Raw genomic sequence first — 25,063 nt, 5'->3', positions numbered from 1 at the left:
GGCAGGGGCAGACTCGCAGGGCATTCGCTGGCCATGGTGGGGATCTGGACTTGATCCTGAAAGCTGTGCACAACTGGGGAAGGGCTGCAAGGACAGGCTTGTCCTGAGGGGCGTTTCCACTGCTATTGATTGCAATTCCTGTGGGAGGCCGATAATCAAATATGAAGGCTTTTCAGCAACAGTTCAGGTAAGAAGAAAATCTTAATGTGAAATGAGAGCTCCTAAGGCAATGACGTGGAAAAAGCAGAGGAATGGGCAACGCACTAGACAAGAGGGACTTGGTAAGTTAACTCACGGAGACTGATGAGCGCCCAGGGGAAGCTGACTGACCCCGTCCTGTTTGGGATGCCGAGCAGGTGGTAAGGCCATTCACCAGAGTGGGCAACCAGCACGAGGCGGCGGCGGAAGGCGGGCAGGTCATTTTGCACTGGCAAGTGTGAGAGAGGTGGTGACATTCAAGGGTGGTGTGAAGTGGGCAGCAGGCTCATGAATACTGGACAGTGAGAAAGAAGCCAAGGCAAACTGACACGCTTAAGGCTCAGTCTGCACTCAGAGGAGGGCTGAGGTCCCGTGAGTGGCTGAACTATCTAGTGCTACTGTACAGTGAGATTTGAACAAAAATAAGGAAGGAACCATGGGGAACACAAAGTTTCAGGGAGAGAGGACAGGTGCAAAGAGCTGATGAGAGCAACAAATGAGAAAAGTTCTGGAAGAACAAAGCAGGACGGAGTGGTGAACGATATCAATGTCCACTGGCTTTAGAAAAAGGCATCAGCAGGCAGAGCAAGCCCAGGAAAGCCCTCAAGTGCCATGATTTTGAAGTCTCACACAAACACAACTGAGGCGGATGGGATTCGGAAAGCATCAGCCCTGGAACTTCTGACTGCAGCTGATACTCCAAGGTAAAGAGGAGCAAAGACGAAACGGAAGACAGGACAGTGAAGACGGACCAAGAACCTGTGCCAAACAAACTCAGCAAGTATTTCTCTTTCTCTGCAAACAAGGATGCAATGGGCACATGACTTAGGGGCTGTGGGTTCAGCTGGCACAATCCTCACGTGCCCCCTGCGGTGTCGCTGAGGCGGGGATCAGCAAGGCGCAGAGCAGCCGCACGCAAAGACGCACCTCCTCCAGCTCCTCAGGGGCACAGGGGGATAACGCGGACGCCAGGTAAAACACAAACGCACAGCAAGAGCTGATGGGAGCTAACATCAGACATTTATATAAAAGCTGGGGGACTTATTTTAGAAAAAGAGAGAGGAACATTCTCTTATACGCTAAGATGCCTATTGTTTATCCAAAGCCCCTCTAGTAGCTAAACTTTTCTAAGCAGATTAACATAGATCAGGGTCTCGTTATTGATTCCATACTATGTTTAAATACAGTTATATTTCAAGTGTGCTATAACCAGCTATTTTTATGACCTTAAAACTCTAGACAAATGCAAGGCCCAAACAACTGTATCATATCACCTATTCTGAATAAATATTAATCTGTTAATAAATACTACTCCCACAACTACTATAAAATTGTGCAATCACAAGGCTAACCAGAGAGCATGAACGTCACATATCCAAGGGTGAGCATGTAGCCAGTGTTTAAGATTCCTGCATTTCTTGGGGCCGGTGCTATGGCGCAGCAGGTTAATGCCCTGGCCTGAAGCGCCGGCATCCCATATGGGCGCCGGTTCAAGACCCAGCTGCTCCACTTCCTATCCAGCTCTCTGCTATGGCCTGGGAAAGCAGTAGAAGATGCCCCAAGTCCTTGGGCCCCTGCAACCACGTGGGAGACCTAGAAGAAGCTCCTTGATCCTGGCTTCGGATTGGTGCAGCTCCGGCCCGTTACAGCCAAATGGGGAGTGCACCATCAGATGGAAGAACCCTCCCCCACTCCCCCCGTAACTCTGACTTTCAAATAATAAATAAAATAAATCTTTAAAAAAAAAGAAAAGAATCCTGCATCTCACACTGTGGTATGGGGATGACACCTAGCTCCAGCTTCTGACTGCTAAGGCAACAGGGATACAGCTTCAGGAACTGGGGCCCTGGATTGAATTCTGGTTTCCGGTAGAAGTGCAGATCAGCTGGAGTCATTATGGGCATTTGGGGAATGAACCAGCAGACAAAGAGAACTCTCTGCCTTTCTGTCTCTTAAATGAATGACAAAAATAAAACTTAGAAACCTTGAACTGAACAGAATCCTCAGACTGAACAGAAGTAGATTTTTAGATGAAAGATGGGTCAGAGCTTCCTACTTGCCCTGAAAGAATGAAGGTACTTCCAAAATTCATTGAAAAATGGGCATGAAAAATTAAGTTTATTTTGGGGTAAAAAATTTTGAAACCCGTATATAGTTTTTCCATTAATATGTATGTTCTGTGATTTTTTTTTGAAGACCCTTTGTATAGGGAACAACATTCAGCCATAGAATTCTTAAAAACTCAAAAAACCATATGTCATAAAAAAAATCTCAATTTTGGTAATAAAAGGAAAAATAATAATTTATTCCACAAATATTTTTAAAAAATTATTCCTAATGACCTTTAAGTCTGGCAGATCACATACAATGAAAGAAAAACTATGCTTCTACAAGCACTAAATTAATGTCTTTATCTAAAACAGATCGTGTTGTATCCAGCCATGGTGAAGAAGGTGGGCAGATCTGTGTAGCATGGGTAGGTTTTAGATCGCTGCTAACTTAAGGTTAAATATAGATGTTTCTCTGGAGTTTATGAACACAACTTTCTGGGAAAGAAAAATAAATGGGGTCAAACAACTGGCTCAGACTCAGTATTGCTAAGACAAGTTCAGGGGATGGTAGCAGCCCCTTAGCATTTATGACTACTTATGATTCAACTGAGAGACCCCTATCATAACAGATCAGTTCCCCATGGTTAAATGTAAGTGGCAGCCGGACAGGGCTGGTATATAGCAGAAAGTCAAACAGATGGAGGGGGCCCAGCCAGGCCCTCACTTCCGTATCTCATGAAGACTGCAAAGTTTTCCCCTGTGTTTGATCACATTACATGGAAAAAGTTATATTCTATGGTATACTTTATGAATCTAGGGATTCATGAAGGACTCAGAAAGTAGTCCCCAAATATTCCTGAAATCCCAGCAAAACAGCTTCTAAGGCTGTTCCTTCTATTTATGCCTAGAGGTATGATAACACTGCGTGTCTGAAAGTTAGGAGTGATGGGATAGGAAAATGAACTCTAGATTTTCACAAAAGATGACCACCCATCTCATCACCACGTACTTCAAAATGAAGGTGACCCAGGGAACCCTAAAGTGCTGGGAATGCAGGCTGAAATCTCCCCAGGCACCCACGCCATCCATCTGAAGATGTAAATCTGAGTCCCAGGACTCAAAGAACACCTGAAACCAAGACGCGGGAGCAGGTGGGGAGAGGAGGTCGCCGGAGGCCCCAGTCCTGCTGTGTCATCTCTGGGTAAAGGCTGCTGCTCCATCGTACGGGGGGAGCCCTCGCACGTGTCCCCCCATCCCTCCAAGGCAGGCAGACACCAGTTTACACACAAGAAACCTCCCGAACTCCAGGAGCCTCACGCAGGAGAAACGGCCTTAGGCACGCCCCAGCACTGGGGGCTCCTTGCCTCTTTGGGTGACAGTAAGCTCTGAGAGATATTTTCGCTTCTGGAGGTCAGCTGAAGTTTTTTCTGCTACAAGCTTTAGCTTTTGTGGCAGAAGTAGTTCAACATGGTATCAAACACATTCTGCCACTTCACTGTACAGACACTGCATAAAGGAGATGCCACGAACCGCTGCACTTGTGAAAGGACCCGGACTGCTCTGGAGGGAAAGAAAACAGCACCGAGGGGACAAAGTCTTCCTCGGAGCGAGCACGTGTCCTAGGTTCATCTTTCCAAACAGGGGCCAAGTCATGCGGTCCAGCTAGCACACACCTTGGGAAGAGCCAAGTTTGGAATGTGTGGGACAAAGGACGCATTCAGAGATCTACTGGATGCTTTTCCTCCTCAAAAACAATGAAAGCAAGAAGAGTCCAGATGGGAACAGGGCTACTAGGGAAGAGGACTCTTTTACAGCGATAAAGAGTGATGCTCTGTAAATCAATCTCTAAAAGCTAATCAGGGATTCTAGGAAGACAAGTCTCTTTTGTCTGTTTGCTATCACTATACCATTTCTGAACGGCATCCTGTAGTCTGTAAAAGCTGCAGCTTTCTCTCCCCTACCGGGCCCCTGACGACTGGGGGATCACTTTCCTCAGCCCCCTGCTCTTCCTGGACCTGGTATCTGCAGCTCAGATGAGCCAGGAGTACATTCTAGCCTTTGCAAAGATTCATTCTCACTCCACCTCAGTTCTGGGAACAAAGCCTTCCTCCCACCCCACCCCGAACTCCACCAAGGTTTTGCACCAAGACATTGTGAGATGTGGTCAGGCTAACCACAGGTGACAGCACAGTGGACGGACAGAAGGAAGAAGTCGGTGTCTTCTAGCAGGTTTGCAAACTCCTTCCTTCATTCGCACACCTAATTCAAGATAACAGAATTTATAGTGCAATTATGTAAAAGTTCACAGCAACTTTTTATCCACATCCTTAAAGTACTTAATCCAGTGTTTTTTTAAGCCTAGCATCTATCCACAGTGCTAAGGGGGCCCTGTGGTCTGCTCTCCTTTGGGAGGGACTCTGCCATGACTCCCAGCTTAACAAGAAGCCTTGGTTTCTTAAGCCGCTAGACTCCTCCCCTTTTGCTGCTTATTTTACTCTGAACTGGATGTTTAGAACTAGCCCTTTGTGACGCCTTCTCCCCCCTCATTTCTTCTATTTACAGAGCAGTGGAAAATATTTGTGTTCTGCCAATTTTCCTTTCTCACAATTCCTATTAACAGAAGTGCCACGAACACAGAAAGTCAACCAAAAGCCTTCATTCTGTTGCGCCTCTCCTATCACTTGTCGCGGAATGATGAAGGCCATCAAAGGTAACGTGGTCACTGTCACCTGGACGTCTGCTAAGTTCCAGTTCCCCTGGCCACTACACGTGCAGTGCTCATGTCTGTTGATAATCACATAGGAGTTAAAGAACAGAGAAAAAGCACCATCACACAGAGCTGAATGCTTTGCTGGAACACACTGCGCTAACCTTTACAGCTTTGGGGTGCCAGGGCGCTTTGACAGGCTACCACAGCAATGCATGTCACTCGCAGTTCTTGGTTTCTAGCAAAATACAGAAAGGCTTAAAGGCAGCAGTGATAGGTCTGGTGTTACTTAAATACTTGGAGCACAGAGGAAGGCCACTCACCGCCTCTCCAGTGGGCGCCCGTCACTGGAGATGCTCCGAGGAATGTTGGCGGCTCTTTCTGGAGGAGGCATCTTGCCGTCTCCCTTCCCAGCATTCAGCCGTGGCGCCATGGGGCTCGGCACCTGTGCCGGGACCTGCGGGGCAGGCGGCCCCTTGCCCGCACCCCGCTGCCATTTGTTGTTGTTGCGGAAGGGGAACTTGAACTCGTAGGAAACACCGTCATTCACTTTGTACTCCATCACAGGCATGCGGAAGGTCTCAGAGCAGCTCCTACAGGGGCAGGCACAGAAGAACCATCAGCATAGCCGCTTCTTGTGTGTGGAACCCCCACTGAATCCCCTTAATGCTTAAAATGGGCCCAGAACCCCATCCTCTACTTCAAACTATCTTTTAGTCTTTGGGCCATGTAATTATTCTCCTTGCAAAAATCAGAAGCTTGGGATATAAAACACACCAGTCTTCTTTTACTTGATGCCAACTGTTGAGTCTGAAAACGTGGGGTCTCTACCTAAACAGAGAGGGACCATGGTCACTCTGGGGACACAGGGTCATACTGAGATGGAGAGAAAGCCACTAGAACCACAGGGCAGAGGAGCAGACCCCAGCACAGGTTCTGGGAGGAAAGAGGCCCGAGCCTTTGTACAACCTTCACTGTGAGTTACAACTGGAGGCCTGAAAGTGGGTAGTTTCAAATGCACTGGGATCCCAAGAGTCAAGAAAGTAAGCGGGGGAGGAATGCTGAATCCAAAGAGAGTCAAATTTAGCTCAGAAGGAGAGGGGACAAAAACCAATTATAGAAATACTGAAATTAACAAGTTCCTAGGGAACGAAGTATAATCTGAAAGACATTTTTTCTTTCCCCAAAGAAAGAATTGTCCCACAGCAGAGCCATCCCCAAGCAGTGAAATCACTGTGCACCACAATCTCAACCCCCCAACCTGCAGGAAGTCTGGAACCCATCTTGCATTCCTGTGACCCAAAAGACAAAGAGAGATGCTCTCAATTATTCACTTGATTGATAAACTAGTTACAGCATTAACTCAAACTATATTTGAATTTCATCACTAAGTGGGAAGTGATTTCCTTGCTTAAAGGAATTTCAAGGTCTGGAAAGCAGGAGAGATGTGGACATGGGAGGCTAATAGCACAATTGTGAAAGAGCCCTGTATCAGTCACTTTAGGGATAACATAAACAGAACAGAGACCAAGCCAGCACTGTGCAATAGAAACAGAAGGTAGGCTACAAATCTAAGTACGAAATTTCTAATCATCATATTAGAAGAGCAAAATGAACTCGGTGAAATAGTACAATTTAACTCAATATATCAAAAATGTTCTTAACATGCAATGAATATTGAGAAATTACTGACTTTACAGTTTCCTAAATATGATGTACATGTTAACACCGAGCTAAACCTCAGCCACCTACTATTTCTCCCTGCATCTTATGGTGAGAGTAACCACCTCCTGGCTTCCTGGTCTATTCTTATCTGCAAAATGCAAGAATGATACGGAGAATCAGGAAGTGGACAGTACACAGAAGAACGAAGATAAAACCTGGCTTTTAAGGCCATGCATAAACGTTCCTTGAAGAACTTTCGTCACAAGCAAGCTTTGGTGTTGTAGGGTGGTATCTAGGGATCCATGCACATGCTACCCTAGAGCAATGGGAGGCCAGCCTCATTTTGATCCCTAGCTAAAAAATGCTACACTACGGATCCCAGCTCTCATCTCACTTAAGGCTTTAACGACGTTCAAAACCCAATTAAAGAGCTGTGGTTAGGCAGGAATTACCATATCAAGGCTAAAAGTGACAAATGGTGACACTGAAACAAATTAACTGAAAACCAATTCCATTTTCTTACAGTTTTTTAGTCATTTTCCCAACTTCCGCTTTCCATTTTTTGTTTCTCATCACTCTCTACTTTTTTCTTACAACATGATGAAGCAGAGAGAAATGGCTGAGCGGAACGCCAAACACCAGACCCGAGTCAGGGGGGTTTTCTGCTGGAGCTTGGCTGCTTATCAGCTGTGTGATGAGGGCATGGGAGAGCACACAGCTCCTCTGAACCTACAGTCTTCCCAGAAAAAAGAGGTCTGAACTAGACGACTCCTAATAGCCCTTAAGTCTGCTTCTGCATTCAAATACTTGTTTTTAAAACGAAGTAAAAACTTCATGACCTGTTCTTATGTAAGAGGTAATTTGGTCTCTGTAGGCACCTTGTTGTTAGCCTGTAATGATCCTTGATTGCTTCCTTTAAAAACTGCAGGCTCAGGAGGGGCAGAGTTGTGGCACACCTCTGCTGGGTTCAAGTTCGGCTATTCTGTGCTTCTGACCCAGGTTCCTGCTAATATGCCTGAGAGGCAGTGGATGATGACCCAGGTACTCGGGGCCCTGACAAACACATGGGACACTCAGATGGAGTTCTTGTCTTCTGGCTTCTGCCTAGCCCAGCCCTGGCTGTTGCAGGAATTTGGAGAATGAACCAGCAGATAGAACATCCTTCTCTCTATATCACTCTGTCTTTCAAATAAATAAAACTTAAATAAATAAACAGAAAACAAAAACTTGCAGGCTCATGGCCCTCAGCAGAGCAGAAGTTCACCACTCCCATGCAGTACCATCCAAACACCACAACTGAATCTGTTCCAGATAGTTTTCACCTCATCAAGACAGTGAATGAGACTCAGAGGTCACGTCTGCTGGTCATCTCGACGCCGCCTCCCGCAGAAGGGGCCACTCAGGGCAGGGTCCCAGTGAGGGCCACCAGGCTGCTCAATGCCCTCATCTCACTCTCAGATCCACTCTGTGGAAGGTCACAGGGCCTCTCCAAACTTCACTCCCTTCACTGCTTTAATGGACATGAAGTTGCCCAGAGGATTGAAAAAGAAAAATGCTCTCCTTATCCTTTCTTGTTTTCAAAAATCTTAGTTTGAAGCAAACCATAAGAGGGGTCTGTTTGTTTTACAAACAGGGTAAAGAGCTCTATCTTATGTTTGTTCTTTAAATATCATCTTTTAAAATGCTAAACTGGATTTTATGTTTAAAAAAAGAGCTAGTTTTTCTGAAACAAATGACTCTCCTACGTGGACATGCAAACCCATGGGGCTGCATTACATGCTGTAGCTGCGGAGCGGCCAGCCCGTGACCCTGAGAACCTGTGGCCGAGGGGCAGTCAGCCCCAGGGAGGCCTCCTCTGCCCCACACTGGAGCTGCAGCAGCAGCTGACAAAGCAGTGCCTTGTCAGAGAACAGAGTAATTAAGTCTCCAGGAAAACAGCAGTGGGAGTGTGAAGTGCGGAGGAGAGGAAGAAATGACAGAAGAGCATTATCTTATTTTGTTGAAATTGTAAAAAGGTGTTACTGCTTCAGCTGCTCTCTCTGAAGTCACTCCCAGACGAAGGAGGGGGCACGCTGAGGAGCATCAGTGGTGCCGCTCCCCACCTGCTCGGAACAAGGTCAGCGCTTTGCACATGGAAACTGTAGGGAACAGGGCAGGGTGTGCTCAAGGCCTGGAGCTGTGCATAACCCTGACCCCGTCCTTGGCCTCATCCCAACTCCGACCCCCATGCCACCAGCAGCTGGCCAGTCGTGGGAGGCCCACATCAGTGCTGCACCACATACCCTCAGTGGCACTGCAGCCAGCCTGCGTGGGCTTGCAGGAGTCAGCGGTCTGCCTCCAAGGATGTCACACTGTAGCATGAAGTCCCTCACCGTGGGAATTACTTACACCACGGGAATCAGCAGGGTCTACAAGCACTGCCCACCCTAGTGCACGTGAAGGAGGGACTTGGGCGAGCAGACACAGCAGCACAGAGCTCAGACCCAAACTTGCCAGAAGACTTTCTGAGTCTGAGTAATAATACTACAACTGCCTAGTGTTGTTGGAAGGACCAAAGGCACTAATCCATATAACAGTGCTTTTTCCAGGACCTGGCACATTCAAGTCAACATAAACTTTGTTTTGTTTTGTTTTAAAGGCAGAAATAGAGAAGGAGAGAGATAGAGAATCTTCCATCCTCTGGTTCACTTCCCAAATAGTTGTTAACAGTCAGAGCTGGGCCGATCTAAAGCCAGGAGCTTCCTCCGGGTCTCCCATGCGGGTGCAGGGGCCCAAGCCCCTGGGCCATATTCAGCAGCTCTCCCAGGCGCATTAGCAGGAAGCAGTCTAGGGCTGGAACTGGTGCCCATATGGGATGTGGCAACCTAGGCAGAGGCTTGACCTTCTACGCCACCACGCCAGCCCCAACATTAATTACTTCTAGCTGTAGCATGGGAGATAAACCTCGTCTAGTACACTGCTATAGACAAACCACCTCCTATGGTGGATCTGTCTGTCCAGGGCCAGGCCTTAGACCCATCTATCTAGTAACAACTGCCCACAATGTCAGTGTCAGCAATGGCACCTCTTCCTGTGCACACTCACGCCCATGTATTTCCCTTCACACATACCCCAACCCTGACTCCCCGTCTCAAACCCGGGAGCCTAGAAATGAGGGAAAGACTCTGAGCAGCCAAGGTAGCCTCATTTCTGACAGAGTCTCCTTGGACTCTAACGCTTCCCCGTGTGTCACTCAGGCTGACAGTTTACAAAGCGGGGTGTTCCTCCCCAGTCCCTAACCGCCTGTTCAGAGGCAGGCATTGTGGCACAGGTGGCTAAGCTGCCACTTGTGATGCTAGCATCCCATACAAGTACTGGCTAGAGTCCCGGCTGCTCCGCTTCTGATCCAGCTCCCTGCTCATGTGCCTGGGAAAGCAGAAGATGGCTCCAGTACTTGGGCCCCTGCCACCAACAGGGGAGACTCAGATGGAGTCCCCGGTTCCTGGCCTTGGCCTCACCCAGCCCTGGATGTTGTAGTCATTTGGGGAGTGAACCAGAAGAAGTAAGATACTGCTCTCTCTCTCTCTCACTGTCACTCTGCTTTTTGAATAAACAAATTAAAAAATTTTTTTGAAGTAACTATCTATTTTGATTTCCAGGAAGACCAAGTCAGTCACATAGAAGACATTAGTTCTGAAAGCTATGAGACAAAGGGTTTTGCTGTAATTCTGACACAGGTACACCATCGCTGACCATCATGGGTAAGCAGCATCCACACTATAGCTGTGAGTGAAGCCCGGCTCTAACACTTGATCGGGAGAATTAAAGTACATTTATGTTGTGATTCCTGTTTACTTTTTTAAAAGCGTACATATAACCCATTTATATTCCACCAACTGATAATCATACATCCATGAGAGCTCAGGGGAAGGACTGGTTATTTTTTTTTTTTAAGAACTATAGAATAATTAAGTCTTGGTTTAGGAGCCCTAAGAATTAATTGCCAGTGCTTAAGAGAAATCATTAAATTACTAGAAAACAAGAGAGTGCAGAAAAAAAAATTCCAGATCTTAAAATACTACCAAAAGTAGCAAGTGCATGCCCAAGGGAGAAGAGAATCAGTCAATTAAATCTGACCCATCAAGAACCACACCCAGAAACAGAGGAATGAAACTTCCAGCAGTGCTGTGGTGTGGTGGGCCATCAGAGGACAGGGAGTTCCTGGGCTCCGCCTTTGGGAAACACAGGTACCCAACTGCCCAAGCACCGCCAGCACCGGCACGTGCAGAGCCCAGTGCAGACAAAGCCCAGGCAGTCCCGTTCAGCTCTTTCGACTGCGAGGGCAGGGATGGAAACAACACTTTGAGCTGTGGACAGCAACTGGGTACAAACAGGACAGAGAGCACAGAATAGGAGTGTCATGGAACACACTAAGAAAATAAGCTGGCAGTCTGAGATGCTGATCATCTTGATGGTAAATGTTCAGTACTTCTCAGCTACTGGTGCAAGACAAGCTTAAGACAGGCATTAGCAGACTGCTGGATCTGTTAACAGCAACTCTGTAAATCCAGAGCCTGGGAATGGTCCCAGTTCATTCCTTCCAGCTGCTGCTGCCACATGCTGGGAAGGAGCTGTGTTATGACTCAGACTTTCCAAGGATGGAATTCCTGGCACTGCATATAATCTAATGCTCCTCTCAGCACTTTGCCCAGGAAAAGACGCCGTACATGATACACAAACCCTGTCCTCTAAGGCTCACAGGTGCCAACCCAGACCTACCTCCGCGGGGTGCAGTCATCGTGGGGAGGGATGATGACAACCTTCACCGTGACAGAGGTTCTCAGGAGATCGATCATTTGCTCATGGCTCAGAGTGGCCACGGCTACCTTGCAGATCTCTACCAGGCGGCTGCCCTGCCTCAGCCCTGCCTGCCAGGCATAGCCGTAGGGCTCCACGTCTGCCACGATGCCCTCGTAGTTGACGTGGAAGCCAAGCTGTCCTAGCCCATTTCTTCGCAGAGTCATCTCCACGGATTCGCAACCTTTTGAAACAAACTAGACAGGGAAATAAAAGAGACTGTGGTTTAATCCAGTAAGGCATTAAGTTGTGGACATGGGACTGGAAAAACACGCAAGCAAGGTTATTTCTGAACACTGCTGCCAGCTGCCCTCACTAGTTTCTATTCATTAGGCCAAGAGGAACACACTCACTGCGGCCAAGCAGCTCACTGGCTTCTCGGAAGCTACAAGGGAACCTCTGACAAAGACCTACAGGGAGCTGGCGGCGAAGAGAAACCGCTCTGCTACTCATTTCGCCCTTCAAAATTCAAGGCAGCACACACTGAGTCTAAAGAGTCTCTTCAATAGGGACACCAGATTGTCTGGAGTGCAACATCAGTCACCAAGGCAGTAGGATCAAGGCCCATGTAGAAGGGCTTCCCACACACACACACACACACACACACATGCACGCACACACGCTCACAGTGTGTGGTCCTCCCCTACTTGTTTTGCCACACAGCTCCAGTGTGAGACCAACTCCGGGTTGCTTCACACCATCAGAGCAGCAAATAAAATAGCCCAGGTTCCAGGCACTTGGCTGTAGCTGCACTGAAAGCTTTATGAAAGGGAAACTGCACGTATGGAGGTGGGATGGAAAGACTGACCTGCAACCTCTTGACAATCTCTTTGATATCCTCGCTGTTCATGAAGCTCTCTACGGAGATGCATTCTCCCCGCTCATAGAAGATTCTGAGGCTGGTGTCCGCTGACGTCCACCCTATCACATCCCTGCAGGAACAGTTGAAAACCACGCTCTTGGTCTCCTGCTCAATGAGCACGATGAACTCGTTGGAGATTCCTAGCAGGCAGTCTATTTCCATGGCCGTGTTGTAGTCTTTGGCCCGGACGGCCCACACGATGGCTCCCATACTACTGAGCTCAGCTCCTGGGTATGGCTTAGACTTTTCTTTTTTCTTAGAGGCCAGAGAGATGAATGGGAACTTGCCAGAAGGGTCGATAGGAGTGTTGGTGACATTCTTTTCTGCCAGATCTTTCAGGTATTCCTGACGTGTCCGAGTGGCCATGGCTCGAAATTTTTCTGATTTATGAGCAGCATTTTCCGCATTAATCACTTTGGCCAAGAGGAAGTCCCTGAACACATTTGACTTAGGGAAGGTGACTCCTTTAGGGATGGGAGGCCCAAAGGAAGGCACATCTCTGGATCTGGTGACAGCCACACTGAGAGTCAAAGCAGAGAGAGAAAGGTGTGTCATTTCTCAGTCTCACCACATGCCAACAAAATGCACTATCAGAGAGACAAAGACAAAGCCCAGAGGCAAAATAGCTGCTCATTTTCCTGCAAGAAACAATACATGTTTCTACTCCATATGAACATCCTTTTTCATTCAACCACTTAGGATTTATAGAACAGAAAACTTGTTTTAGGCAAAAAAGTCTAAAACATCAAAAAGCTTAAAAGTACAAACTTCCTTTCCTTTGAAAGGAAATTAACCATTAAAAAATTACCACTATATTTCCATAGAGACATTTTGAATACTCATACCTACTGACTGTTTCCAAGGTGGAGGGAGGGAGGGGGAGGGCCCATTATAATGATATAACCTTTCAGAACCAAGCACATTTTGTAAGAACATAAATGTGTTCTCCATTTTAGATACAATGAGTTGTATGGATTATAATGAAAATATGGATTATAATGATGGATTATAATGAAAATATCTGAAGATGCAGCATATGAAAGAAATGGGGTTAAACTTTTAAAGAACTTATTTGTTGATTTACGTGCAAGGCATTATGCAGAACAAAAATGTAACTTTCAAATGAAATTTGGAATGAGCAATAAAATGATTATGATATTTTTATAATTAAAATTTGGTATTTGATTCATACAATGAACCTGTACGAAAAATACATATTTTCCTTCTCTATTTTTTAAAGCAAGATTAATACAAGAAAATCTATTCTAATCGCTCCTTCTTAAGATTGCTGAAAATGGGCCTAAGAAAAGGTCCACATGAACATGTGAAATAAACTGTTTTTAATCTTAAAGGAAAAAAAATAGAGTTTCTCCTAAAAAATGACAGCAACAGAAGTTCAATGAAAACGAAGAGGTTGGGAGTTTTGTATCACACTGCAAGATCTCATGTGATGACCTCAGCAAAGTCGGAGATGGCTGGAAGTGATGCCTGCACAAGAAATGGCCTCTTTCCAGATTATCTAAAAGTGAGTCAATTATGCAACTGTACTAAGTCTTGGAGAGGTAATATAAAGACCTGCTTCTTCTGACCTTCCAGAACAGAACAGCCAAAATGGGACAGTGAATTTTTTCATCATTAAGTTCAAGAGCTCTGTTTTAGGTTTTCTTCACTTTAGAAAAGGTTTTACTCTAAGATACTGAGTGATTATTTCTTGTGAAAATTCAGAGAAACAAAATCAGCAACCTCAGGATGCACGTTTTATTCCTGGTGAGTGGGAAAGTGATAACTGTCAGAAGATGTCCCGGAATGGCCAATCTGCTGGTTTCCACAAGTTTGCTTAGGAAGAATAAAACTATTTTGTTCATTTCAGGATAAAGGAGTGGCAAGCGACGTTCCATTTTGTAACTGGAGAAGAGAAATCACTGAAATCTCCGGACGCATCGTGGCCTAATTATACCAGTATTAGGAAGGCAAATTTTCTTTTCTATTGTGAACTGTCTTGTGTGAACGCTGACAGCTGCATAAATTTAATTTGATCACGCTATTTTCTTTTTTTAGTCAAGCAGAAGATGCTGAACTCCAGATTAGCTAGATTTCCTATGAGAAATCCTGTGAGGATCTAGAAATATTTAATATCTTTCATCTTAAAACCAGCAATTTCTTGTCTTTCTAATTTCGCTCAGATCATTATTTGTTCTCAGGAAGCAGCTGTGAGCTTATTTTAACTGTGGAGAGGGAAACGCTTAGCAGGGGGTGTGACTATGAGCACCATCCATCCCCTTGCCCGGTACACTCTGACTTTTTAGAGAGCTATTTAGTAACTGATAGGACTTCGAACATAGACTGAAGACCCACCAATAATTAGCAGTCTCCAGAGTGAGCTGCAGGCCAAGAACTGATCCTTAACATGTAATTATCAATGACTCACCGCAGCAGGAGGTAAATGACACAGACACTGACACCAGCTTAGCACCATGGGAATCAGAGTCCTTGCAGAGGGAGGAGACGAGGACGACCATACCCCAGGATGCTCTTTCCAAATCACGCGTTTCGTTTTGGAGAAATCTAACCTCCAAGGTTTCTACAAGGTTATTAATTTAGATGCCCCCAATTGTCAATTCTTGATAAGAAGGTCTGGTTTAAGCCAGACAGAATATTTTGTCTAAGTAAGAAAGTAAGCCTGTCTAGAATTTTAGTTTTTTGTATGTACACATACATATATATATGTGTGCCTTGAAGATAGATTAATTTAAAAACCTGTTCTTGCTATTTTTTTATTTATTTGCAAGTCAGAGTTACACAGAGAGGAGAGGCAGAGAGAGAGAGATCTTCCATCCACTGATTTACTCCCCAACTGATCCAAAGCCAGGAGCCAGGAGCTTCTTCCGGGTCTCCCACGTGGGTGCAGGGCCCAAAGACTTGGGCCATCTTCTACTGCTTTCCCAGGCCACAGCAGAGAGCTGAATTGGAAGTGGAGCAGCCGGGACTCAAACCAGCACCCATACGGGATGCTGGAGCTTCAGGCCAGGGTATTAACCCGCTGCACCACAGCGCCAGCCCCAGTGTTCTTGCTATTTTTAAGAGCAGACTCCAGAGGCCGGCAATGTGGTGTAGTAGGCTAAACCTTGGCCTGCGGCGCCAGCATCCCATATGTGTGCCAGTTCCTGTCTTGGCTGCTCCACTTCTGATCTAGCTCTCTGCCTGCAGCCTGGGAAAGCAGTCAAAGATGCCCCAGTTGCTTGGATCTCTGCTTGGTGTGGGAAACCCGTAAAAACCTCCTGGCTTCTGACTTCGGGTTGGCTCTGCTCCAGCCATTGTGGCCATTTGGGGAGTAAACCAGTGGATGGAAGACCTTTCTGTCTGCCTGTAACTCTACCTCTCAAAATCTTTAGAAAAAAGAAAAAAGCAGACTCCAGGGTTAGTTAGCTGGGTGGCTAAGATGCTTGTTTCCCACAGTGCCTGAGCTACAGCTCCTGCCTCTGGCTTCCTGCTAATGCAGACCCTCGGAGGCAGCAGTGATGCCTCAAGCAACTGGGTCCTTGCCATCCACACTAGAGATCAGGACTGTTTTCCTGGCTTCTGGCTTCTGGTTTCAGCCCAGCCCAGCCATGGACACCGTGAGCTTTTAGTGAGTGAACCAGCAGATGCAAGATCCCTGTTTCTACCTGTTCCTCTGTCTCTGCCTTTCCAAAAAAAAAAAAAAAAAAAAAAAAAAAAAAAAAAAAAAAAGGATTCCAAAGGGCTTCTGATTTTCTGATTGACTGCACTTAGGTTAGCCTGCTTTGCAACACTGTATTTCTTAAAAATAATATATTCTTGGGGCCAGCGCCATAGTTCACTTTGTTAATCCTCCGTCTGTGGAGCCGGCATCGTCTGCGACACCGGCATCCCATATGGGCACCAGATTCTGTCCCAGTTGCTCCTCTTCCAGTCCAGCTCTCTGCTGTGGCCCGGGAGGGCAGTAGAGGATGGGCCAGGTGCTTGGACCACTGCACTGGCATGGGAGAACAGGAGGAAGCACCTGGTTCCTGGCTTCGGATCAGCGCAGCGCACCGGCTGTGGCAGCCATTTGAGGGGTGAACCAATGGAAGAAAGACCTTTCTCTCTCTCTCTCTCTCACCGTCTTAACTCTATTTGTCAAATAAAACAAAATAATATATTCTTTAAGACGATGGCCATGCCTTATTTATCCACCAATACTGAGAATTAGGATACTCTATGCTAGAAGGCTATCGAGATGAGAGACAGAGGGAGAAGAGACAGACACACAGATCAGAGACTGCAACAGATGTAGAAAATTAGCGTTGGAAGAGAATTTGGAGAATTCAATGCTCCTCAAATTCTTTCAATAAAATCTTGAGTTTCATCTTAAAATTCACTTCGCGGGGTGGGCATTTGGCATGGCAGTTAAGCACTGCTTGGGATGCCTGCACACCATATGCGAGTGTCTGGGTTCCACTCCCAGCCCCCCTCCCGATTCTGGCTTCTGAGTAGTGTGCACACTGGGTGAGGCAGCAGTGACGGCTCAAGTAGTTGGGTCTCTGTCACCCACTCCCACTCTGGACAGGGACCAAGTTTCAGCTTCCACCTGGTCTGGGCTCAGCCACTGCAGACATGTGGGGAAGGAACCAGATGACAGGAGCTGTTTCTCAAAAATTAAATAAATAAAAATAAAAAATAAATAAAATGAAAAAAAATTTCATCTTGATTTTGTGTTCTACCAAGGAACATCTGTGTTCATTTTTAACTCAAAAAACACATTTTCTCTCTAAAATCTCTGAGTACAACTGAGGGACGAGAAAGGTTTCTGTCTGCTCTGTGGGTTGAAGTGTCTCCAAACCTCCATGGGAACAGCTGGTACAAATTCCTCACTTCTCCAGGAAGCAGATGCGGAGACGAGAAACGATTCGCAGGGCCTGTCAGGGAGAGCAGGATTGGAATGCAAGTGTCTGGACAGCGACACAGCACTCCATGACAAGACAACTCTCACTCCTTCTGGAGGGAGGTCTTAGAATCTCCCCATCCTGCAGTGCTTGCAGAACCAGACCATCCCTGAGTCACATAGCCTGGGACCACCATGCTGCTGCCTCCAGTGGATCTGGGCCAGGTAACCACCTGCCGGGGTCACAGGCTTTGATGAAGGTTTGAGATGATGCAGTCATCTCACAGTGTCTGAGGACCCCTCCTAGGTACAAAATCCACATTGCTCACGTCCTTCATATAAAATGACACAGTATTTGCATATAACCCAGGCACAGGTACTTCACAAGGTTTGTGGAGAATGCAGTTAAAAGAGCAGTTTATTTTGCTGCAAAAATTTCTTGCACATGAGGGGGTGTTGCACAAGTTCATAAAAACCGTGTATCATGCAAAAACTATGCATGGATTTCAAAAAAGTTCTGCATCAAAATAAACTCTTTTAATCCATTTTTCCCCATGAACTTTTTCAAGTGGCTATATCCTTAATTCATATTTAGATTATTTACGATACCTGATACAATGTGAATGTTGTGCAAGTAGCTAATAAACTATACTGCATTACTTAGGGGAAAATGACCAGGAAAATACTCTGCACATGTTTAGCACAGATGCTGAACCCATGGATATGGGCCCATGGCACACGGCAATGCTCCAGAGACCCCTAAACAAAGCCTCAATGGGCCAAAGGGCCAAGAATAAGACACCTGAACTTTGGAGGCAAGATGGAAACAGCAATCAGCAATGAACCTCAGCTCAAAAATTAAAGGGAAAGTGACAGTTAAAACCTCAAAAAGGGAGAGGGCAGTTTCCCCTTCTTGGTGCCTGGATCAGATTGGCAGCCTGGGGAGCTTTCCAAGGAAGCAGAGCAGAGCTGGGCAAAGGACTGGAAGGTATCAGTGGCAGAACAAACATGTGCCAAGCATTGGATCGGGGGACTGTGGACTTCTAATTGGTGTTCACTTGCCAACCACAGCGGGGCACCCACCACACACCTGGCTCTGAGCTGCGGCTGAGCGACTGACCCGGCGTCCGGCAGGGACTCTGCTGGTTTGAGTCCCATGCTGGGGAAGGGCAGGGTGTGACCGGCAACACTGAGCAAAGGCGCCCGGTCTTGTTCTGGGTGGCCATGGGAGTTTCCCAGAAAAAAGCAAAGCAGGAATTCACCAGATGAAGGCGGGGCAGGGTGGTGATGAGAGGAAGCATTCCCGCCCCAATGCAACATGTGTGTTCCGGGGAGATGAGGCGGGGTGGGGGAAAGATCCGCAGAGGAGCCAGCAGAGGTCAAAACCTCTGCATGGGACCCCATACAGTAGGCTTTGCTGCAGGGCCTGAACCCTACATTTTTAAAAAAAATTAACATATCTTTTCATTCTATTTTTCACAAACTTCACAAAATAATTCTGACAGGCAGAAAGAGAGGGCATGCATGTACTTCCATGCCCTGGTTCACTCCCCTAATGTCTCTAATGACCCCTGGCCAGGAAACGGAAACTCAGTCCAGGTCTCCTGTGTGCATGCCAGGAGCCAGTTACTTGAGCCATCATCACGGCACCCCACCGTCAGAGGGAAGGAAGCTGGGTCAGGAGCCTGAGCTGGGAATCCAACCCAGACCCTCAGATAGCCGCTGGAGGGATTAACAGGTTTCTGTCCTGGAAGGTCAGCTGCAGCTCCTGTGGAGCGTTTTTCGTTCCCAGTGTTCAGCTGTCACATTTGGTGGGCAGTCAAGGAGCCAAAATGCTGACTCTTGGTCAGACTGCCCAGAGAACCATAAGCACTGCTCCAGGCGGGCATTCTGAAATCAAAGCCCCAGAGAAACAAGGGCTGTTTCAGGAGGAGAAAGGAAGGCAGTGCATCCACACCCGCCTGCACAGACCCTCACAGCTTCGGCCAGCTGTCAGCTCTCCTGGGCTTCACTTCCCAAGGAGCAGCCCTGACCTCAGGCATCCCGGCCCCCAGTGGCCCTCTACAGACCAGTAATCTGAAAAATAACTAAGCTCTTCTTTGGGGATCAATATTTATCGACTTGTGCTAACTGCCACCAGCAAAGTGGTCTTTACCATGGGAAAAATCTCAGCTGTCTTGGCCGAGAGGGATGCTGGTGAATTCTAGCTTGGAACAGACATTCTGGAACAAATTTCTACCGCTTGACCCACATGTTGATTCGTTTATTCCTTCTCGAAGCTTGCAGATTCCTTAAGGGAAGAGAGGAGGACGGACGTGGACATTTGCTGGGCACTTGTCATGCTCCCTGCCCACGCCTGCCACTTTACTTGCAGGGTTTTAAGGAGATGTCAAGCAGCCCTGTACACAAAAGGAATTTAAGATCCAAGAGCTTCAACGCTAAGAGCTTTTCGCTCATCATACAGACTCCTTTCAACATTCATTACATTTTAACCACTGAATATGGAAACCTCTGTGAGGAGTAACATCTATTTCTAACTTCCTGAACACACCTACTGTCCACAAGTCAACATCTGTTTTGAGGACTCAGGGTCATAACTAAATCTACTTATTAATATTCCATTTTTAAAAATTTTTTTGACAGGCAGAGTGGACAGTGAGAGAGAGAGACAGAGAGAAAGGTCTTCCTTTGCCGTTGGTTCACCCCCCAATGGCTGCTACGGATGGCACACCGCGCTGATCCCAAGGCAGGAGCCAGATGCTTCTCCTGGTCTCCCATGGGGTACAGGGCCCAAGGACTTGGGCCATCCTCCACTACACTCCCGGGCCACAGCTGAGAGCTGGCCTGGAAGAGGAGCAACCGGGACAGAATCCGGCACCCCGACCGGGACTAGAACCCAGGGTGCTGGCGCCACAGGCGGAGTATTAGCCTAGTGAGCCGGGGGGGCCAGGAAATATTCCAGTTATTTATTTATTTATTTATTTGACAGGCAGAGTGGACAGTGAGAGAGAGAGAGAGAGAAAAAGGTCTTCCTTTGCCGTTGGTATACCCTCCAATGGCTGCCGCAGCCGGCGTGCTGCGGCCGGCACAACACGCTGATCCAAAGCCAGGAGCCAGGTGCTTCTCCTGGTCTCCCATGCGGGTGCAGGGCCCAAGCACTTGGGCCATCCTCCACTGCACTCCCTGGCCACAGCAGAGAGCTGGCCTGGAAGAGGGGCAACCGGGACTAGAACCCAGTGTGCTGGCGCCGCAAGGTGGAGGATTAGCCTATTGAGCCGCGGCGCCGGCCAAATATTCCAGTTTTAAGGTTAATGCTAAGGGGCCAATGACGGCATCCCATATGGGCGCCAGTTCACATCCTGGCTGCTCCACTTCCCATCCAGCTCTCTGCTATGGCCTTGGAAAGCAGTAGAAGATGGCCCAGATCCTTGGGCACTGCACCTGTGTGGGAGACCCAGAGAAAGCTCCTGGTTCCTGGCTTCGGATCGGCCCCTGCTCTTGCTGTTGCAGCCATCCGGGGAGTGAACTAGCAAATGGAAGAACTCTCTCTCTCTGCTTCTGTGCCTTTCAAATAAATAAAGAATTCTTTAGAAAAAAGTTAATACTAATACTTTAATTTCATCAAATAGTTAGTTGATTCCAATTTTTAAAGATGTCCTAAGACTTTCTCTATAGTCTGTTTAAATTAAGACTTAAATAAGGTCTACACATTGCAAACAACTTATTTTTTTTCTTTATTTTACAGATTCCATTTTATTTCCATTATTCTTTTATTTCTTGCAATTTATTTGTTGAAGAAATTTGACTGTCATATAGAGTTGTCCAAAGTCCATTGACTATAAGCATATTCCGCTGTAGTTTCATGTAAATTTGTCTGTCCAGAGATCTGAAAAGATTCATGTTTAATTTGGGGGGGAGAAGGAGCAAGATTAATTCATAGGTGAGGTTGCATCCTTCCAGTACAGAGGAAACTTTTACCTCTTTTTATAATACTTATACAGCCTTTGATGACCAAAGTCCATATCCACTGACTCATTCATTGTTGGAAAATGGTGATGTTCTACACGTGATTTTACAAAGGGGAGCCCTTGGGTGAGTGAGGCCTATTTGGTTTTTTACTTCCAAACCAAATGACCTCAGACTGCTTTGCCTGTAACATTTGTATCTTTGATGTGAACAGTTTTTCTGCATCTCCGCAATCAGCAAACATAAATCAATATTTTCAGTGCATGCATGTCCTTAACAGCCTAGTCATCTTTTTGATTGGCTGCTTCTAATCTGCTCTATCAACTTGGACCAGACTATTAGGCTCGCTGCAGGAGACAGATAAAATAACAGAGATCAGAGGGCTCCTTTATCAGTTACAGGCTGAGCTTCAGTTCACAGGCTTCGTGACTGATGTCCGAGTTCCTGGCTACATCATGCCTACCCAAGATTAACTGACTCCTGAAACCAGCTTAAAATAAGTCAGCTTTTTTTTTTTTTTTTAAGTTAACTTTCTGGTCTCCAGGTACAACATCCCATTCCTGAAGGCCCTTGTCTTGCACTGCAGGGACTTTCTTTGTTCTCCTATTACAGTCCAAGGTCTAGAATAACGCCTTGTGCACATATAAGTGCTGGATAAAGAAGCAGTGGAAAAACAACCACCACTTCCAAGTGTGTCTGGTGACACTGGACACGTTCCCAGAACTCCACTCACACAGGGTCACCGGGAGGGCCCAGCATTCTGGGGGCCTCCACTGCCATTCTCTTCCCTACCTGAGCAGCCTCCTCACTGCAACCTCACCATCCTTCCTGTCCCTCTGTTTCTGCACATCTCTGACCATTGCTGCGACTGCTTCTCTAGTGCCCTTTGATTTCCATCCATCTGTGTCTGAAACACAGTCTCATTCTCTCAGTTAAATATCCTCATAACAGCAGTGGTGCTGACCCCACACTTAGCTACATTACAATGGCAAGGTGTTTCTTTGAGAAAATGGTATTTCTACTTCCCAGGTTAAGGCATCATGCAGGAGTATGTAAATCAATATGCAAGTGTTTATGGTGGAGAAAAGCCGGGAGCAACAGGTTTTAAATGACAAAATTATTTGAATTTCTCTAGCTATATTACTTAGGGATAAAGTTAAATTAGATAAATTGGTATATTTTTGAGTTTTTCCTGTCGCTCCCCCTCTTCGTGGAGGAACGACACAGGACCCTGCGCTGTTCTTTTGTCTGCTCGGCCCTCCCCGGGTTCGCTGCTGGTTCTTCCCAGGTTGGCTACCGTCCTTCCACCTCCGTGGAAGGGCAGTTCCCCCCTGCCACTTTCCCCACTTCCGCGGGGGAGCGGCACACTGCCGGCCGGCTCTCTTGGGGGCTGCTCAGATGTTATCCGGATGTTCCCCTTAGATGTTCCTGGTGCATGTTGTCTCTCTCCTCCTTTATAGTCCTCTTCCACCAATCCCAACTCTGCTGCCCACACGCCGAGTACACTGCTCTCCTCCAATCAGGAGCAAGATCAGCTCCTGCAGCTCAGTCAATCAAATTGGCCGAAGGCAGCTGTGTAGAAGTTGTTTACTCCTCTCCCAGCGCCATATTGTGGGAGAGCAGATGCATAGAATAAGTCTTAATTCCAGTAACTTAGTCTAGTCCGAGTTGCTCCCCACATTTTCCACCAAAGCACCTCTAACAAAAGAAGCCTATAAATTCCTATACCCAGCTGGGTTAGAGAGTGGCTGTGACATGGAAAATTCCCTGAAGACATGTTTTTATTTTAATTTTGATATTCAGTTTTGGTCCTGCTTCATAACACTTACTTTTGGTCCTGCTTCATAACACTTACTTTCATGAGAATCTAGGTTCTTCCTCTCCTCCCGTCCCAACACTAAGGCCCGAGAGAAGTGCCCTATTTATTCTATACCTTCCAACACTTCCTGATATCACCTCACACCAAAAGGAACACGCCTGGCTCATTTGAAAAGGAAGTAGAGACGTTAATGACATCTAAAGTTAACAAGGATAAGGTTACAACTTTATAACCTCTTGTGATTTTTTTTCAGTGGAGTTGCAAACCAGTACGTTCTACTGCATTCACAAAAAGCCCAACTCCATGGTTTATAGGCAGCATGTTGGGCATTCAAACAAGTTGGCAACTGGGAGACTCCAGGCCCACCCATCCCGAGGCAGGGATGCTCAGGGTTCTGCCCCCAGCAAAGACTTCCAGTGTCACAAGTGGGGTTAAAAAGATGGGCTCTCCAGGCAACAGAAGAAAACAGAGAGAGACAGCAAACATGATTTTCAGGGAGTGTGTGTTAAAAGTAAAAGAGCAAAGCACTGGAGGTGGCCTCCTGCCTTCCTTGGAAATTTGCTTAGACCGGTGCTGTCTTAAGGGTGGCTGCTGGCCACATGTGGCTACTGAGCACTGAAATGTGGTCACTGTGATCCAGGAATATAACATTATATTACATTTTAATTAATATAAATTGTAAAAACTAGTACTCAATTCAGTTACTCAAAAACTTCTTAGAAGCATGTTTGGAACAATCTAGGCATATATATCTACTTATTCAACTGTGTATTTTATGAACTCTGAATACAGATCAAGTACTCCCAATGAAAATTTAGCATATTGTTGTAAGTCTAAAATGTATTATAGGTTCAGGTTTAATGGCAATAACTTTCCACTTTTAAAAATTACATGTTGAAATGATAATATTTAGAAATATTGGATAAATAAAATACTGGGTCAAAAATATAAGGTTAAAATTCACTTCATTAATTTACTATGCTTTAAAAATCTGGCTATAAGAATACTTAGAATTAATGCGGCTTGCATTATATTTCTATGAAACAGTATTGATTTAGACAAAGACTTGAAAAGAAGAAACTTTGTTTAAAAGAAACTGCATGGTTCTCTGTGTCCCAAACTTCCTAATGCCCTTTCAAAAGGGCTTCAGCTTTCTATCTGCAAAGCAGCATGAAATCCTTTGCATGAATCCTGAGCCCTAAATGCAACAGTGATCCACCCCAGTTATTGTCGAGTGTTCTGTGCTCATTCTTTCATTCTATGGCTAACCAAAACAGCTTTCAGAGACTGTCTCTTTGGTAAGAGGCTTCCGATCAAGGTCGCATCAGGGTTTCCAGTCCCTGAGTCAAGGCAACCAAGACCTGTCTGGCCATGAGTGTCACACGGCTCCTGAGAAGCTCTGAAACAGGTCCTGAATCAGCAGCCAGGACGGCAATGGCACGGCCTTCGTGGCAGGGCACAGAGGCGGCTCAGTGGCAAGGCCCACAGGTACGGTTTACAGTCAGACTGCATGGATTCCAGTTTAACTCTGCCCAGCGCCGGACAGATGAGCTCCGGCAAATGACCTGGCCTCCGAGCACTTAAATACTTTTGTCTGTGAAGGGGGATAAAGACCTCTCTCTAGGTTTGATTTTATTTTACTTTATTTTTACTTACTTAGTTTTTAATCTCATAGGTTTTAGACATTAAATGAGGTAGCATCTACAGATCTCAGAAACCAGCTGTCATTCTGTATAGCCCACATTCTGTGCAGTAGCTCGCTATGTTAGTCAAAAATGAACACCTAACGTAAACCAAGCTCAACATCTTACAAAAGCTGGAACACCCTTCCACATCTGGACAGGACAACCACATGGGCTGGCATCCTCCGACAGTCCCCAGCCCTGCCAGTGCTGGACGGGAGCCTGCAGACAGAGGCCTGAATTCCAGTACTCATTACTCGGTCACAACTGACACTGGAACAATTGCAGTCGATGCTTAATAAGGCACAGAAATGCTTCTGAGATTACATCAGAGTAGACCAAGATAGTCCTAAGATAGGGTCTGGGCTTCTTTGAACAATATTTTTTTAAAAAAA

The 25,063-nt window shown here is 46.3% G+C and overlaps 1 protein-coding gene across 35 annotated transcripts in view; it reads right to left on the bottom strand.

Moving 5' to 3' along the window:
- SIPA1L1 (signal induced proliferation associated 1 like 1) overlaps nucleotides 1-25,063 on the bottom strand; it is a 437,830-nt gene that overhangs the window by 54,549 nt on the left and 358,218 nt on the right. For all 35 annotated transcript variants that reach the window (XM_089322259.1, XM_051826282.3, XM_089322258.1 and 32 more), the window contains 3 exons: nucleotides 12,266-12,839; nucleotides 11,380-11,654; nucleotides 5,280-5,549 (listed from right to left, as the gene is read on the bottom strand). In XM_089322259.1, the coding sequence (XP_089178385.1) occupies nucleotides 5,280-5,549; nucleotides 11,380-11,654; nucleotides 12,266-12,839 (1,119 nt within the window). The remainder of the gene's footprint in view (nucleotides 1-5,279; nucleotides 5,550-11,379; nucleotides 11,655-12,265; nucleotides 12,840-25,063) is intronic.

This window comes from Oryctolagus cuniculus, chromosome 20 (genome assembly GCF_051225735.1).
Source record: "Oryctolagus cuniculus isolate XC-2025 breed Fujian yellow rabbit chromosome 20, ASM5122573v1, whole genome shotgun sequence".
Taxonomy (NCBI): domain Eukaryota; kingdom Metazoa; phylum Chordata; class Mammalia; order Lagomorpha; family Leporidae; genus Oryctolagus; species Oryctolagus cuniculus.
The sequence above is the reverse complement of the archived record's forward strand: the minus strand, read 5'-3'. Positions and strand labels throughout refer to the sequence as shown.